The 17,544-nt window shown below is 48.1% G+C and overlaps 1 protein-coding gene across 1 annotated transcript; it reads right to left on the bottom strand.

The window, feature by feature from the left end:
• Positions 1-249: 249 nt before the first annotated feature.
• LOC139350233 (rho GTPase-activating protein SYDE1) lies at positions 250-15,886 on the bottom strand. The gene is made up of 14 exons (XM_070991480.1): positions 15,692-15,886; positions 9,843-10,129; positions 8,880-9,399; positions 8,381-8,719; positions 8,010-8,205; positions 7,440-7,603; positions 7,066-7,185; positions 6,896-6,984; positions 6,524-6,661; positions 6,278-6,404; positions 3,815-3,990; positions 3,377-3,644; positions 2,973-3,269; positions 250-2,285 (listed from the first exon to the last, which is right to left on the bottom strand). The coding sequence occupies exons 1-14, from the start codon at positions 15,774-15,776 to the stop codon at positions 2,098-2,100; spliced, it is 2,994 nt and encodes a 997-aa protein (XP_070847581.1). The 5' UTR covers positions 15,777-15,886; the 3' UTR covers positions 250-2,097.
• Between the last annotated feature and the right edge of the window lie 1,658 nt (positions 15,887-17,544).

The following is a 17,544-nucleotide window of genomic DNA, read 5'->3' as shown; positions in this document are numbered from 1 at the left end:
TTTATTATATTTCATAGCTTTAGTCACTCGTCCATCATGTTCATGTGGGATGTGTTTGTGACATATTTCAGTCTGTAGACTGAACAGCTTCATCATTCTTTCACCTTCATTCATTCATCTGTTTGACGTTCACTCAGTCAGCAGGATGTCAGTCCATCAGCAGATAGAACGACAAATGAAACCCAATCATGTTCATATGTGATTTCATTCCCTCTGATCACTGTAAGAATAAAAGCCCAGTTGTTCAGTTAATAATAATAATAATAATAATGTGTTTAATAGTTGGTCGGGTTAATAAGACAAACAGACAGGCTGCTGTGGTTCCAACAGGAACTGTGCTTCAACACTTTGGTTACATCATCTGCATAGAAACATCGTCATCATCAATAAAAAAACAGAAGTGCTTACTGAAGTTGTGCAAAACAAAGTAATACTGTCAAAAACAACAAGAACAACACAGAAAACGGGTTAAACAACAACAACATCATCCTCATTAACACTGAATATGGCATCGTATTCCTTCTGTGGCTTCACAAGCACATCACAGTGAGAAACTGTACCGCGAAAATACTGACGGAGCTGACTGGAGCTCACCTCGCTCTGCTGCTCGACCTGCCGACAAAGACCTGCAGGGGGTGACAAAGACCTGCAGGGGGCGACAAAGACCTACAGGGGGAAGTTTTGTGTTGTTTAAGTGCTTCAGATCAGTTTGAACGCTGCTTCTAAGCTTCGCATGCCACCAGAGTCAGAGGTACAATTTGTCCAATATTTGGTGGAAAAACCAGGTTCAGATTCTGAGAAGGGGCAGTTCAGAAAGACGTTCCCGCTGTGACCTTCCAGAAGCTTGCATAGATCACATCACAGAAGTCTCTTTAGGAAAAGGGAATAAATAAAAACATTTCAGCTGATCAACTCTGATTGGATGGAGCAGCAGAGCGACGAGTTCTGCAGTTTGTTCTCTTCAGTTTAAAGTTTCAACAAGTAAAATTATGGCTTCAACAGTGCAAACAGCCCCAATACAGTCCAACAGGATCCACCATTAACCCAACGTGATCCAGCAGGATCCAATGTGATCCAACAGGATCCAGTGTTAACTCAATGTGATCCAGCAGGATCCAACGTGATCAAACCCACTCTAGCATTAATCCAACAGGATCCTACATGATCCAACAGGATCCAACATCAACCCAACGTGATCCAACAGGATCCAATGCGATCCAAAAGGATCCGACCCTGATTCCCAGAAAAACAGCACATTTCAGTTCACCTCAGTGACTTCAGAGGGTCTTTATCATTACAACATCTGTACATCGATAATAATCAGAACATTATGAGGAGGCTCAGAGAGAAACTCTCCTCCTTCATATCAACGCTGAAGCTTCGTCTTTGGATCAGAGTTAATCTGGTTGGATTTTGGGGTTTTTTTGGCACAGAATGACAGACTGACAGCTTGTCCATCATGACTGGTAGGAGACATCCAGAGACGCAGGAAATGCTACGAGAAGCGCATCAATGTTGTTCCACGTTTTGAGTGAAACTCATCAGTTTGTGTTCAGGTCTGCAGCCTAAATGCTGATCAAGCACATTCAGAACATTCAGCAATTATGACTTACAAATCTCAATGTCTCATACAACAAGTTTCCCGTAAAAATTTCATATCTTGCAAATCTCATATTTTAAGTTTTGTCTTCTTTCTTTGGCACAGCGGTGATGTTTTCAGTCTGTCCTAAAGATAGAAACAACGTCCCAAAAAAGAGGGGTCTATCTGCAGCCACGCCCACTTTACTTCAGGACACACCCGCTTTACGTCAGGACACACCCCCTGCAATCTTTCCCTAAAGTGAACCGTATCGATGGTGGATCGTGGAGTGGGCGTGTCCTCTAGCTGCTGTGCGTCTGCAGACAGACCTGCTCGGTCTCTTCGGTTTCCGTGGAGATCAGAGGTCAGACTAACAGCTGATCTGAGGTCAGCCTGCTCTCAGTATCAGATATAATAACTGTAATCTGTGGTAGCTGTTTGATAGTCTCCAGTAACCTTTGTGGGCAGAACAACAAAAACACTATATTTCTCCTCTTGATCTTCGTCCTCCTCTTCCTCTACAGACATATGTTGATCTGCTTGGCCAGCTCTCGGTCCAGGTCATGGATCAGAGTATCAAAGTCCTTCAGGCTGAGTCGACAGTTAAACGGAGCATCAAAGTCCATGAACTCCTCCACGTACAGACCTCCCCCTCCTCCTCCAGATGACCACGCCTCCTTCTTCTCCTCCTCTTCATCTCCACTGCCTGAAACAGAAGCAACAGCAGCAGTGAGTCTGACAGGAGGACCACAACAGGGATCAACATGTTACAGGTGGCATTCTCATTGGTTCAGAGGGACTGTCATGCAATGAACTGAAACCTTAATGCTGTTGCCAGGTAAAATCGAAGCATCTTCAGTTCAGACAGGTAGATTTATGCACACACGTGGAAACATGTGGACTCAGTTATGGTGCAACATTCTGGAAGGTTTGGTTTCTAATCTAATTCGCTTCTTTCAGAATCGTGATCATGATTTGAGCCAATAATTCAACATTTAGGCAAACATCTCCTGTTCCTGTCACATTTAGTCTAAATGAGTCTAAATCTAAAGGACTGAAGTCTGCAGAAAGACAAAAAGATGAAGACACGGTTTTGGCTTTTGACCTGGTCCAGAATCCTTTCTGATCTTTGTTGATTTGGTCTTTACTCGTCTTCAACATGTCTTGACCTGATCTTAAAACTGCTCAGGCTCAATACTAGCAGCCACAGTTAGTTTGGTCAAAGATGTTGAACAGACACAGCTGCTGTTTTTGAACATGTCTTCAATCCTGAACAGCTTTCTGCTGTGTAGTGAAGACCAATGTCTTCCAGTGCCAAAAGGTCTGGTTGCCATCTTTATCTGGGTCAACCAATAGAAACAGATGCGATGAAACCTCCAACTCATCAGTTTACCTCCATCGCTCTCGCTTCCTGCCACCTCATCATAATCGGCCTCCTGTCCAGACAGAAGGTCTCGTCCGCAGATGCTCCAGTCTCCAGCGTACCGGTTGATTGGTGGCGGGCTCTCCAGCCGGGCCAGACCGCTTCGACCCCGACGCGATACCACAACCTCCTCCTCTCGGTTCTGGGGCAGAACCAGTCGCAGCGCAGGATGCCTCTGCTGCTGGTCCAGGGGGTTAGGGGTCAGGGCGGGGGAGAGAGGCAGTGAAACTTCTATGTGGTCATCTGCTGGGACTCGGTGGGTCGGCACTGAGGAGGAAGAATAACATGCTAAGCAGAGTGACACTTAATGAGGTCATTTCCTCTGCTGTCAGTTTGTTAAAAAGTCTCCTGCTCTTTAGTACCTCCTGTCTCACCTGGCCACAGCTGCAGCAGGTAGTGGAGTGCCTCAATATGTCGTTTGAAATCCACCGCGCTTGCTATCTCCTCACCATGACCAAATCCCTTCCCTCCTCCCCGTCCTCCCCTCCCTCCTCCTCCTCCTCCCCCCGCCCTCCAGGCCTCCTGGGTTGGGGTGAGGAGCACCGGTCCAAAGCAGACGGCGAGGTTCTGATGTGTCATCCTGTTGGATGAGCTGAAGGACGCCACCAGGCTGAGGTGATCCAGCAAGAGAGACAAGGTGGCCTGCAGAGGGGGACAGAGAGAACAGGTAGGTAAACCTGCTGAATCTGATTACTGACCCTGTGAAGCCCTCAGAACAACCTGCTCCAACAACAGCAGACTGAATCCTGCGTTACAGCAGGACAACAGAATAGCAGCAGTACTGCAGTAGCAGGACTGCTGTACTGTGTTACCCTCTCTGGAGGCGGCAGACAGGACAGCAGCTCCACGGTGCTCTGGGCCAGCTCAGGATCAGGGCTCGCAGGTGGCGTGGGTGGGGGTCGTAGGGTCATGGCCTCCCTGACAACCTGATACAGAATTCTGGTGATGAGCTGAGATGGCAGCTCCCGCAGGTAGTCCTTCAGTATACCTGAGAAAACGCAGTACAATTAGGAAACATAAGAGAACAGGTGAACAAGTCGTCAAGGTAAAGTTTGAGTCCTGAAAGTCAAGTTTAGTTCATTACATGTTAAAACGTAGAAAGATCATGTCCATGTCATTCATGTCAGGTGTGAGTCATATAACTGTAGCCCAGTCTAAAATACAGTATTTCAGACAAGGCAATATGTAAAAGTGTCAATTCTGACATACAAATGTTGATAAATAAATGATATAAATGTGTTCATAAAAGGAGATAAAATGCTATATTTGAATCAGTTCATTTTAGTGTTAAAAACGGTTCATTTTGGATTAAAAAACTGAGTCTGGACGGATAAGTCTTTGTCAGGGTGTTAATAAAGTTCATTGAAATTCAAATAGTTTGTTTACAGTGAACACAAGAGTAGCGTGGTCACGCTCACAACCTAAACTTAGAGAGCGTTAAGTTGTCTATCTTTTGTTTTCTTAATTGCATTGGTTGTTATGAACTTGTCAGCCCTATGGGAAAGGTAGAGGGGCGGGTTTTAGTGGTGAACCTCGAGGATGACGCCCTGGCGAAAACGAGACGAGAACGACACAGACGAGCAGAAGCGCGAAGCTTGAGAAATTAAGTCTAATACTTGGTGGACGCAGAGTTTACCGACGAGTAACAGACTTACAGAAGCATACGGAAGGTAAAAGCTTTTGTGTGTATGATTTGTACTGCTTCGACATGATGTAGTGTGTAAAATATAGAGATGCTAAGTGTAATTAGCGCATTAGCATGCTAGCGGGATTAGCATTCATTTTCAATGTAGTAGCAGCTAATGTTACTGTGTATTGTGCTAATGCTACCAGCATAAGCTCATACAGACTCGGTATGAGACATAAATGAGCTTGTGGTTGAATTAAAGAGACTGAGAGACTGCTAATGTTCACAGTGGACCAGGAAGCACTCTTTGGACCCGCTGGACCAGTAGAAGTCTCCCAGCCAGCCTGCCATTCGTTGGACAGTTGCCGCCAGCCTGTAACCTCAGTGACTGTTCACCCTGTCAGCCATTGCCTGCTTTTCACCCTTTGCCCATACTGCAGATGAGAACTGAAGGACGCGTGAGTAAACTAACCAGTGCTTTTATTTTCTGTGCTTGCATTCGCAAGTGAACCAGCCATTTGTTTTTGGTCACAACGCTTCCAAGCTTTTATGTTTTTTTTGGTTAAAAATCATTATTAATTTAACTAAATTCATCACCTGGATTTAAAGTACTGTCTTTGTGTCCTATTACATTCTTCTAAGGTATTTACAAGTCATCGCAGTGTGTTTAAAAAAGGGAACAGTTACATAGAAACAAAAATCTTAGTGGGGATTAAAAATCAGTAATTCATATTTTTCCTGCTGAGTGGAGGCACCACCATTCAATTAAAATTCATGAATAAGTGACAAAGTTTTAAAAAGTGATTATTTTCTCCTGTTTACTCAGGGTAACACGGTCAGCCATAAATAAATATGCCCAGGGCGCCGCCCATAGTACTACAACCCCCTTTAAACAATAGGTTAATCATATAGCTACATGGGACGGGTGTTACATAACATATAAAGGTCATTTTTGAGTCACTCAGGTGAGATGTCAGGTACAGTCATGTTACTGTGATCAGGCTCAAGTCCATGGGCTCGTCTCAGCACCCAAAAAAAAACATGCAGTATTTGCAGCAGTCAGATGTGTACTGGTGGATTTCCAGTAACTACCACAGTGTCCATGAGTGTGTTTAAACTGTCAGAGTGTGTAGGTTCATCAGAGCCATCTGCTTCATCACTAAGGTCATCCTGTTCCTCATGCTGACACACTGCTCACGTTCGGCTTCCAAGTGTTATTACAACTCGTCTGCATCACATGTGGCTCAGGTGTGTTATTCAGAGATGGGATACACCTGTCTGCTTATCTAGACAGACCCAAGTCATTAAGACATGTTTGATTAAAAGTAATTCAAATCAAGTCTTGTCATTAAGATCGCTCGCATCGATAGTGAGCTCAGGCCTGAGTTACTAAGGTGAACTATGAGTCCTTTAGGTCTTCTGAGACTTCGAGGCCACATTCGAGTCACTCAGGTCATGTCAGACTTGGTTGACTATGATGTAACTTTGACTTGACCTTAATGACTTAGCAAGACCTCGATGACTTGAAAAAGACCGTAGCGGCTCTGACACGAGCCATACTAAACCAAAAGTCCTACATTTGAGTTCAAGTCACTGAGGTCAGGTGCCGTTCTTCAGGTCCAGATGACCTGGCTGTGTATCTACTGACCTGTAATGACATTGATGTCAGGGTAGAGGTCCTCGCTGAGGCAGACAGCTGAACTGTTCCTCTCAAACCAATCCCTGAGCTCCTTCTTCACGGCAGCAGAACCACACAGTCTGTACAGACCCACCACCTGCCGGACACACACCAGCATCTATGAGGTCCGTCTGGTCTTAGACTCGTAGCAGCACTGAACATGGATGGAAAGCGATCTCGACAAACACTCAGATCAGAATCTATAAATACAGACACCTTCAGTCCTCGTCGCTCTATCTCTGCCACACATTTCTGGATCAACAGCGGGATTGGAGCTGCAGATCCTTCCTTCTCCACCAGATGGTGCAGTTCAACCCCAAACACATTGGCAGGCGCTGCCGGGTCACTGCTGGGCTGTGGGGACAAAGTGCTACAGTTCACCAGCCTGCTCACTGTATGTCGGTTGAGAAAAGATGGATGTCGCTGTGAGAGGACACTGAAAGCAGACTGTCTGCAGTCAGTCTGTAAAACTTGAAGAAGGATCAGTACAGCTGTGAACAGAACTCCACAGCTCCAAAGCTTTCTTTGTTTAGATGTGCTGAACTGTTTACCACTTTCATTTGCAGTATCAGGAGTATTACTGTGTACCTGTGTGTCCCATTTTTCCTGCAGTGACAGTTTGACATAAAGAAGACCTCTGGGCTCCAGCTTCACACAGAGCTGCTGGCTTCGACTTGCTGACAGACAGAAAACACACTCATTAATGTTTGTGCCTCCTCATTCTGTCCACCGTGAAGGTGGTTCATCGTAATAATAACCTTTAAAGAGTGGAGGGATGGAGACTCCACCCAGACAGCAGACTCTGTTCCTGGTTGGACGACGTGAAGTCTGACCCTGATCCGTCCCTGACTTACACCCACCGCTTGCCTGTGGATTGGCTGCAGAGACAGAAATACAAAACATGCTGATGTGGTTTGGCTTCAGCAGCGTTTTATCGACACTTTCCAACATATGCAAGTCACTAATGTCAGAGGTGGAAGAAGTACTCAGATATACGTAAGTATAATATAAATAACCGTTCCGTGGAAGTAAAAGTAGTCATTATACAGAATTATGGTATTCGATATAATTAATAAAACATGAATATATGTAATGATAATGCAGTAGCAGCAGTACTACTCGTAGCAGTTACCTGGTGTTAACACCACGATGCGGAGCTGCCGGGCTCTCTCCAGCTCCAGGTGGAAGGTGTGGTTTAAGGAGAGGGAAGAGCCTCGCAGGGACAGGAGGGAGGTCCTCGCTCTCGTCACCCCGTCGATCTGGATGGCCAGGAAGACGTCCTTACTGCCCTCTGACCTGTGAGGAGAGAGAGATGCACACAGAGAGGGAGCCAATCAGCTTCAGTGCTGAACCCAAACCAAAGTGTTCCAGTATGTAAAATTGCTGCAGGTGTTTCCACTCTTCTACAGTTTGTGATGGAAAACATCCAATCACAGAGCTTCACGCTCTGGAGCGAGTGCTGCTAACAGCGAGCTGAAGCTGAAGACATGTTGGGAAAACTGAATTTACAATCTGCACCTTAAACAAATTCACTTAATTTTGGTTGAATTCAGGAAGTACGGCACCATGTTTGTTCTCCGTGGCAACAGCAGCTGAAGCTCATGGGTATCGTAGTATTTGGAAACAAACTGACCCTCAAGCAGGTATTGACATTAGCTGCTGTTAGCTCGTTCCAGTGTTGGTGTCGGTGGTGTGTTCCTACCTGCTGGTCTTCATCTCCTCCAGGCCCAGCAGATGGACCGTCAGTAAACCAGTCACCCGCTGGCTGCAGCGCTGAGGATCAGAGCCCACGTACAATCGGAAGGAACTGACGTCGCACGCCGTTTCCTGGGAACTTGTGAGAGGAGGAGCCTGTTGCCGTGGCAGCAGCTCAGGGGAGTCCCCGTCACTAAGATAACCTAAAAGGACGACATGCGTTTAACTGCTGAGTTTACGCTGAGGATAAGCAGGTTCGCGCTTCACTTCCTCCAGAGGATGAAGACATCCATGGAGTGAAAAGGTTAAACTCTATCATTGAAATGAACATCAGAATGTCTGTCCTGCTGGACGTCGTCACATGACGAGCTGGTTTACCTCCTTTACTGGCAGAACGTCCTCTCGAAGACCGTCGCAGGGGTCTGGCTGGAGGGGCGGAGCTATCAAGGTGATATCTGCTGATCACGTTCTGGTTGGACAAGGCTGATGACGATGCTGCAGCCTTACTGGTCGACTCGTCCCCGCCCCCTCTGCTGTCATTTCCCTGGCGATGGGCACGAGAGGAGCGAAGGCTGAGTTTGCGGCGCAGCTCAGGAAGTTTCTTCATCTTCAGGGAGAGTTTCCTCACTGTACCAGGAGACCGCAGCCTGTCAATCACACTGGTGGACATGCCCCCTTTCTTTTGGGAGGCAGGGCTAGAGTCAGAGGGAGGGTAGTCTGAGGAGAGAGACACGAAGACTGAACATCTGAAGCTGAACACGCAAAGTGAGCGATGTTGTTTCAGCCAGCAGACCGACCTGGTGGAGCGCCATGCAGCATGAAGTGAGACTAAATACGTTCCTAGTGGGATGACGCAGGTGGAGTCAGTTCTTCTTACCTGCGTTTTCTGTTGTGATGTCATCAATATGGTGGCTAATGCTTGGATTGGCGCCCTCCAGTGGACAGTCACTGCTAAAACTCTCTGCTGACCCGACCCACACACCTCCCAGCTCTGCCCTGTAATCTCCTGGCTCCGTCCTCTTAGCTGCTCGTCCCTCGTCCCTGTCGTCTCTCCTCCTCCATATCTCCTCCTCCCTGCGTGGACCCACTGTGTCCTCCTCCTCAGGGATCGGGTTGTACCAGATGTTGCTGCCGCTCTCCTCCTGCAGCCCACAGGCCTCGTCTGAAGCCTGGGTCTTTGCTGAGGAGAGCACCCAGGCTCGGCTGCTGCGATCCAGGCTTTGGAGATAGGCACGCTGGCCAGACTTGGTGCTGACAGAGGTGGTGGGTGCATCAGGGGAACCCCCTGCTGGCTGGGGGGCTTCCTGGTGGACAGCTGAAGAACTGACAGGAACACAGGAGGAGCTGGTCATATCCCAGGCCAGACTGACGCACATCCTGTTGCTGCACTGCTCTGTCTGGGATTCAGAACAAGAAGAGGGAGTCAAAGCACTGACAGGAGGGGTCCAACACCAGGACCACCAGGAGCAGGACCACAAGGAGGGGCTAAGGTATCTAGAGGAGGGGTCAAACTACCACGAGGAGAACATGAAGGCTGAGTCCATCTGCCAAGAGTAAAAAAGAAGTCGAACTACCAGAAGAAGAAGAGCAAGAAGGAAAGGTCAAAGTGCTAAAAGAGGGGTCAAACTACCAGGAGAACAAGAAGACCAGGCTGAACCCAAAGGACAAAAGAAGGAGAATCATGGATCAGACCGTAGGGAGGAGGATGAGGACAAACTACCAGGAGCAGAACAAGAGGGAGGGTCCAGACAACACTGGACAGGTGGGATACATTGAAATAAACACACTGAGGTCATTATGGTCCCTCTGTTTAAAGACTACACAGGGAATTAAACTGTACCTTATCCTGTGCTAGCCTCTGACTCCAGGCCTGCCCAGGTGCATCCTGGGATATCCCTGATGGTCGCTCTCGGTCGGAGATCCTGGGGGCGGAGCTTGGGGGCAGGGTGGTGGGTGGAGCAGTGGAGCCCTGCCGTGCCCACATCTGTTTCTTAGCAACTGTGATGTGGTTTTGTGGGTGCGAGGGGGGATCAGGGTCTGCAGCCGGTGGAGTTCTTGTGGTCGTCATCGATGGTGATGATGGCGATGAAGATGTCTGGAGGACAGCGTCAGGCATGGATGGAACATCTGCAGGAAACACACACACACACACACACACACACACACACACACACACACACACACACACATACACAGCTGTTGTTAACATTCTCATGGTTGGATTAAAGTGTTTGGTGTGAAGAGATTTGAGGAGAGCGAAGGAGTTCAGTGGCAGATCATTAAAGACGAGAGTCATGACTGAAGGGTCAAAGCCTCATCACAGAGTATCAGGTCAAACTCTTTGAACTGAAAACCAACGACGACCAACCGAGAACGAGTCATTAACAAAGAAAAGATTGAATGCAGGCAGTTCAGACTGGCATCCAGTGCTGAGACACAAAGTAAGTGAGTGTGAACTCAGCACATACAGACGTTCTGCAGCTCTGCACGGAAGAACACGACATGTTACTGACATGATGCTCTTTATGTTACTGTGTGAAACTACCGAGTGTTTGGACCTACAGACGTTTCATCTGACCGCTCAGGCGCTGCTTTGACACACTGTCAGGTCCTCCGCTCGTCCTGATGGTTGATCTCATAGATGGAAGCTGAACTCCATCAAGCTCCATTGTTTGTCTACAGACACAACCAGCTGGAGGCATCAGAGAGTTATGACTGAACTGAACGACACATGATCGCGTCCCCTCATGCTCTCCGGATTCTGGTCTGAGGCGTCAGACTCCTGCTCAGTTTGGTCTTTATTGATCTACGATCACATCAGCTGTTTCTGTTGAAACAAACTGGAAAATGTAAAGCAGTGCTTCATCAGTTCTAACCACAGATTTTCTCTCTCACATCCTGAACATCTGGATTTCTTTCTTACAGCTCTCTGCTTCCTGTGTGTGTGTGTGTGTGTGTGTGTGTGTGTGTGTGTGTGTGTGTGTGTGTGTGTGTGTGAGTGTGAGTGTGAGAGAGAGAGTCTTGTGACACACAGTGTGCAGACTGTCTGAGCAGCATGAATAAACCCGCTGTATGTGTGTTTGTATCTGACCTCAGTAAAAACTGCTGTTGTTCTGTAGCAGATGGGCGTAGCTCTGCAGGGCGTAGCTTCAGCGAGCTCTGCTCCGTCAAACACATACTGTCTGTTTATCTGTTCTGACACCTGCAGCACCAACATGGAAACGATGCCGAACATCTATTGGAAGATCCGACAGTGAGGTTTGACGTTGGACATAATTCGGTCCGAATGTCTAAATGTCCGTAGAGACAAACGTTGCTGTTGCAGTCGTTCCACCAAGGACCATAAATCTACATGAATCTTTGTGAATCTGTGAGCAGAAAAATAAAAAATCTCTTCTTTTTGAAGCCTCCTTTAATCTGGAGGTTCAGACAAATATTAGACTAATAAACAACTTTAAACACACAGTTTGCTGTTAATCCTCAAAGTGTTGAGACGACCCAACGGGAACACAAATGTCAGCCGTCATAGATTCAGGTAATGGGGGGCTGAGGGGGCTGTAGGACCACCCAAAAACCAGGTGTTCTGAAAACCATCAACTGATAGAAACGTCACAGTTAAGTCATCAGCACACTGACCTGCTTTTATTCAAGGGAGGGGGGGACAGTGAATGAAGGGGGGGGGACACTGCCCCCTGGTGCCTCCTCACCAAGCTAACACAGTGCCCTGGGGAGACTCAGAGCTTAAAGGTGGATTAACCTGCAGGTTACTGTAGCAACAGGACTGATGCTTCAAGCTCCTCCTCAAGGCCCCATGCTAACTCATCACTGATGACTAAAACCTTTGCAAGGACCTCCAAGGACCTCTAGAACTTCCTTAATGAGCTCTATTGCCCAGTCAAGGACCCTTTGGATTTTCAAGGATCGCTAATACGTCCACAGACCTCTGAAACTTTCTTAAGGACCCCTCCAACCTCCTCAAGGTTAACCCTTACGATCTTTGCAAGAACACGTGAACCTCTTCAAGGACCTTTTGACATGGGACCTTTGGAGGTTCTGCTGGAAACTCTTCAGGCTCCATTTGAATCCTTTTTAGGAATGTTTTCAATTCTGTATTTGTCAGACCTTTTCAAGTACTGTTTGAGCCCGTTAGGGTACCCCAGGTTCCACATCCAGCAGCTCCAGAACAACATTACGATTGATGTGGAGTCATGTTTGCATCACCTGATCCAGTCTTCTCTCTCTTTGAGCTCTGTGTTTGGTCTCCTCCAGCTCCTCCGCCATCTGTTCTTTAGCTGCTAAATGCTCGACTCTGACTGAGTCTGTGTGCTGTTTGCTGCTCAGCGGGAAGTGAACTGAGGCTACACTCTGAAGCTAAAACAACTCTGATTGGGTACAGGGCCAGACAGGAAGTGATACTCTCCAGAGGTCGGCCTCCACTTCCTGTCATCCGAACGAAACCAAAGAGGAGCCGATAGAGGAATGTGTGTGTATGTGAGAGAGCTAATATTAAACCATCTGTTCTGAATTTTCAGAAGCCTGAGAAATGCTGATCAGTGAGAGGAGAGAGGAGCAGAGAGAGGGGGGAGGGAGGAGGAGCGAGGGTGAGGACGAGGGGGAGGGTGAATAAACAGCTGTGACTGTGCAGATGTCAATGACCCCCCTGTTTTTAAGACTAAACACACTGCTGTCTATTCACTATTCATTAGTCTTAAAATACACAGAAACACACAAAGACTGCAGTCAGCAACACACACACACACACACACACACACACACACACACACACACACACACACACACACACACACACACACACACACACACACACACACAGTCCTCCATGAACAAGCATTAGTGAGGTCCAAAGTTACAGAAGCTTAGGGATGCGTGTCAGAGCAAGCCTTAAACGTTAGCATTAAAATGCTAAAATCAGTTAAAATGCCGCTGGGAGACCTGAGCAGCTGACGGAGGAGGGAGGCCTGGCTGACACCTGAGGACAATTCACCGCAGAGAACACAAAGCATGGACAACTCTTTGTAGATCAGACCTCAGAGATTAATTTGGACAGGGAGAAACATGAGTGAACGACAATTTGACTACTCATCCAAACAGAGCTTAGCATCAAATATTAGCTCTGGATTCCCAGCAGCCTGTTTGGTCTGACGGACCGAACAGAATGACTTCAGACTTATGATTACATTCAAAGACATTCTGGGACATCCAGGATTTGACATCAGAGAGACGGGTTGAGAGATTAGCGGAGCTGCTGGGATCTGTGGGTCTTAACAACATGTAGAACTGAGCATCATAGGCAGAAAAAAGGTAAAATATTTATAGAAAAGAAGAAGGGACCAAGAACTGAGCCATGAGGGACGCCACAGCTCGACTGAGCCACAGAGGAAGAGGAGTCACTCAGAGACCGAGGAAGATTCTGTGTAATAAGCTCAGAGCCGAGTCCCTGATGCCCACCCAGGTCTGCAAACGGTGTGTGTGTGTGTGTGTGTGTGTGTGTGTGTGTGTGTGTGTGAGTGAGCAGAGTTAACAGTTTTATATCGAAAATCTTCATTTAGTTCAACTCACTGCGACCTCACAAGGAGAGAGATAAACAGGAAGCAACCACGCACACACACACACACACACACACACACACACACACACACACACACACACACACACACACACACACACACACACACACACACACACACAGGTCTAATGACAGGAAATGGTCAACTGACCCTGTTTGTCTGCAGGAAGCTGAACATTAAAGCATGTGTGTAGATGGATTGATTACAGACAGACAGAGACAGACGGACGGACAGTTTTGAGGTCACTGAATTGATTGATTCTCTCTCCTTTTATGTGATGCTACGCATTCAGCCCTTCACTGTGACATCATCCCCTAAAGCATCAAAACTGAGAACAACACACGATGACTGAAAACCAGGTCAATTCACTGAAGGTTAAAACTGTAAACCAACACAACGCAAACCCTTCAGGTGGCAGCTACACCTGTGAGACACAGCTGAGGGCTGAGCTGCACACACGCTGCTGACGTACAGTCAATCTGAGCATCTGAGCAGGAAAACTCAACTTGACCCGACTCGACCCGACCTGACCTGATCTGACTCGACTCGACTTAACCTGACGCAACCTGACTCGACTCTACTTGACCTGATCTGACTCGACTCGACCTGACGTGACCTGACTTGACTCAACTCGACCTGATCTGACTTGACTCGACTCGACTCGACTCGACCCGATCTGACTCGACTCGACCTGATCTGACTCGATCCAGGGTCTGTATAGCCTAGCTTAGCACAAAGACTGGAAGCATTTGGAAACCGTTAGCCTAGCTCCATGCTAGCGGCGTGTCAGTGCGGTGACACTGATGAACTCAGCAGAGTTGTGCGGCATCACTGCGTCATGTGATCAGCCTCCACACAGACTCTCCCCGTACCGGCAGTGACATCACAGATGACATCACAGCGCTGCCAGCGGTTTATTGGCTGTGCGTCTGCTCCTACAGACACAGCTACAGACACCACCGTCATCCCTGTCTGACTTTCAGAGACACGCAGCAGCTGACCTCGACTCACGCTGACCCTGAAGTTCTGATCCGAAACAGATCAGGTCTAAAAATAAAACAGCAGTGGAAAAACTTGCTGAAGGCGACGAGCATGAAGTGATTCCACAGACCTGATCTGAGTGTCGCTCTTACAGGACGTATGTCCATGTTCAGGGTACGGCTCTCAGTCCGCCTCCAGATGGACTGAGGCTGGTTTGTCTGCAGTGACAAGACAATATAGACCAACCAGAAGACTGAGACACGGGACATGTGACACCTGAACGCATTTAAAAGCCAATGAAACGATCATGCGACGCGTCTTCTGATCACAGCGACTGTCCACAAGCTTTATTAATCAATCAGTGTGGACCAGCTGTCCCCCAAGGACGGGACCAGGAGGGCTGCGCCTCACTCCACAGCCTGCAGTGGACACATGGATGTCTGTCTGTCTCCCTCTGGTCTGTCTGTCCGTCTCCCTCTCTCTCTCTCAGTCTCTGTGTGTGTCTCTCTCCGTCTCTCTCTCTTTCAGTCTGTCTCTGCCTCTGTTTGTCTGTCTGTCTGTCTCATCTGGACCCTGCAGTGGGACTGGACACAGCCACGTGACCTGCTGCTGTAGTGCCCTGCAGCAAAGCGCTGACGATCGCTGTCTGTCTCACTGTGAGGACGAACGTTCACATCAAACCGATCTGAATCAGGACACACGAGGCTGCTGGATCCTACGAACAGAACGTCGAACACGAGTTCATCGTCTGTCAAACCTGGACGAGTCGTCTCTGAGACTAAAGTTTGTCTCTGGGGGAGAAGCAGTTCGGTGTTGCCTCAGAACACTGAAGTGTCTCTCGGTCGAGTTCCAGATGAACTGGTGAGCTGCTTCAGTCGTGATGAATCGGTTTCATGACTTTTAAACACGTTTGCTTTTCAAACCACAGAACTCTAAAGGACGTTTCGCCTGCAGAGAGACGCCGTGAACTGATCCACAGTCTGTCCCCTCTTTGTTTGTGTGAGGTCTCAGCAGCAGCAGCAGCGTTCAGAGAAGCTGAACGGTGAACAGGACGTTCAGCCTGAGCTGCGTTCACAAACACTAACTTCAACTGATGATGTTAACGTCTGCAGCTGCTCACCGCTCAGTTTGGGGTCGGTCTTCCTGCGGGATCTGTCTTTGCCTCTCAGCCTGGAGAAGGTCCTCTTCAGCAGGGGCTCGGCCATGGCGGACCCCCCCTCTTCCTCCTCCGTCCTCCTGGAGAGGAGAAGAAGAATCCGGCAGGAGCAGAGAGGAGTCAGCGCTCCTTCATGACTCCGACTCCTCGCTCACTGTGACTCTGTGAGAGCTGCAGAACAGGAAATGAATTCCACACATTCTTTCCCAAACTCCCCCTCTCCTCCTCCTCCTCCGCCTCCTGCTCCCCCCATGTTCCTCCTCCCACTCTCCTCCCTCCACAGGGAGAGAAGGAGGCACAGGGCTCATGGGAAATGTAGTGCTGACGCTCCAGAAACAAAATGTTCTAGAAACACCTAAAGAAGACAAAGTTCTTTTCTTTCTTTAGTTCAGTTTGTTTTTATCTCCTGACATTTTATTGAAAGTCCCAAAGCGATGCTGCATCTCACAGTGTGCCCGAACAAGATCTGATTTATCATCATTATTATTCACAGAGTTCAGCTGCAGGAACACATGAAGCTCACGACTGCAGTTCATTCAGAAAAAAGTGATAAAACTAAAAATATATGATGATCGTGGCCGAGCCAGAAGCTGGAAACATTCAGGGCAAAGATTTGAAGGAGAATTCTTTCATATTTAGTGTTGCTGAATGCGTTATCTTTCATATTCAAGGTGTTTATACCTGTTTGGGTATGTGTGTGTGTGTGTGTGTGCGTGTGTGTGTGTGTGTGTGTGTGTGTGTGTGTGTATGTCTGTATGTCTGTATGTGTGTGTGTATATCGGGATGTTTAGAATCTCATTGGCTATTCAGGGTGTCAGTCACCTGTAAAGTTGGTTATGATTGGTTGACTTCCACAGACTTCGTATGGCAGCTCGTGATTGGTCAGAGTTGAGCTTTCATTTGAACCTGAGGCAGGAAGAGGAAGTGGAGACAAGATGGCCGCCTGTTAGCTTGTGGAAGTTGTAATGGTGGAAAGCAGAGAAGACGAGCCGAAGAGGAGCTGAAGACGAGCCGAAGACCAGCTGGTCTTCTGCTGATGTGAAGGAGAAAACATGTTTCTGTGGATTCTCTTCATCTTCTGGACTAAATGTCTTCACTGCAGTGGACCCTCTGGACCTTTGTGGACGTTTCACACCATTTTTGTCCGAGTGTTGTCCATCTGCGGGTCGCTGAGAGACGTCAGCGCTGAGTCTGTTCATCTGCTGCTGTTTGAGCCTCCTGCTCTGATTGGACCTTCACGTGGTTTCAATCGATCGATTTATGTCAGTCTGAGCTTTCTGACGTGTTCACTGTGAGCAGAAACGTGGACGCAGCGTTTGGTCCATCCACAGAAGAGCGCTGAACAATAATGAGTGGTGTCACAGCCTACAGGTTGGCTAACTTAAGCTAGCTAGCGCTCCAGATTAGCGTGGTCGAATGGCCTCCCTGTTCAGGTGCGGGTTCACAAACCTCAGAGGTTTCTCTCATTGGAGAGGCCATGGGGGAGGCCTCCTCCTTTGCCTTCTTCTTCTCCCCCTTTTCCATTTTCTCCTCCTTCTTTTCCCTTCTCTTCTCCTCCTTTAGCTTCGTCTTCTCTTCCTTCTCCTCCTTTGTCTTTGGAGTCCCTTCTTACTCTCCTCCTTCAGGCGGACGTCTTGCACGTCCTTCTGCTGCTCCTCCGGCTGATCGGCTCTCGCCTGGCAGACTTCGGTCAGCTCCTCCCTGAGGTTCTCCTGCAGATCGTTGGTTTCGGTCTGCTCGCTGTGGAGCCTCGACTCCCGGCAGCTTGTCGGTGGTCTCGTTGACCCTGGCGGAGCGTTCAGGGTTTGCCTTCTCCT

This window comes from Chaetodon trifascialis, chromosome 21, assembly GCF_039877785.1.
Source record: "Chaetodon trifascialis isolate fChaTrf1 chromosome 21, fChaTrf1.hap1, whole genome shotgun sequence".
NCBI classification, from domain to species: domain Eukaryota; kingdom Metazoa; phylum Chordata; class Actinopteri; order Chaetodontiformes; family Chaetodontidae; genus Chaetodon; species Chaetodon trifascialis.
The sequence above is the reverse complement of the archived record's forward strand: the minus strand, read 5'-3'. Positions and strand labels throughout refer to the sequence as shown.

Coding starts and splice junctions, on each gene's coding strand:
- LOC139350233 (XM_070991480.1), bottom strand. CDS start 15,776: ATGGCCGAGCCCCTGCTGAAGAGGACCTTCTCCAGGCTGAGAGGCAAA. Junction 8,206..8,380: donor ACGTTCTGCCAGTAAAGGAG/GTAAACCAGCTC, acceptor TCGTCCTTTTAG/GTTATCTTAGTGACGGGGAC. Junction 3,991..6,277: donor TGACATCAATGTCATTACAG/GTCAGTAGATAC, acceptor GCGTTTTCTCAG/GTATACTGAAGGACTACCTG.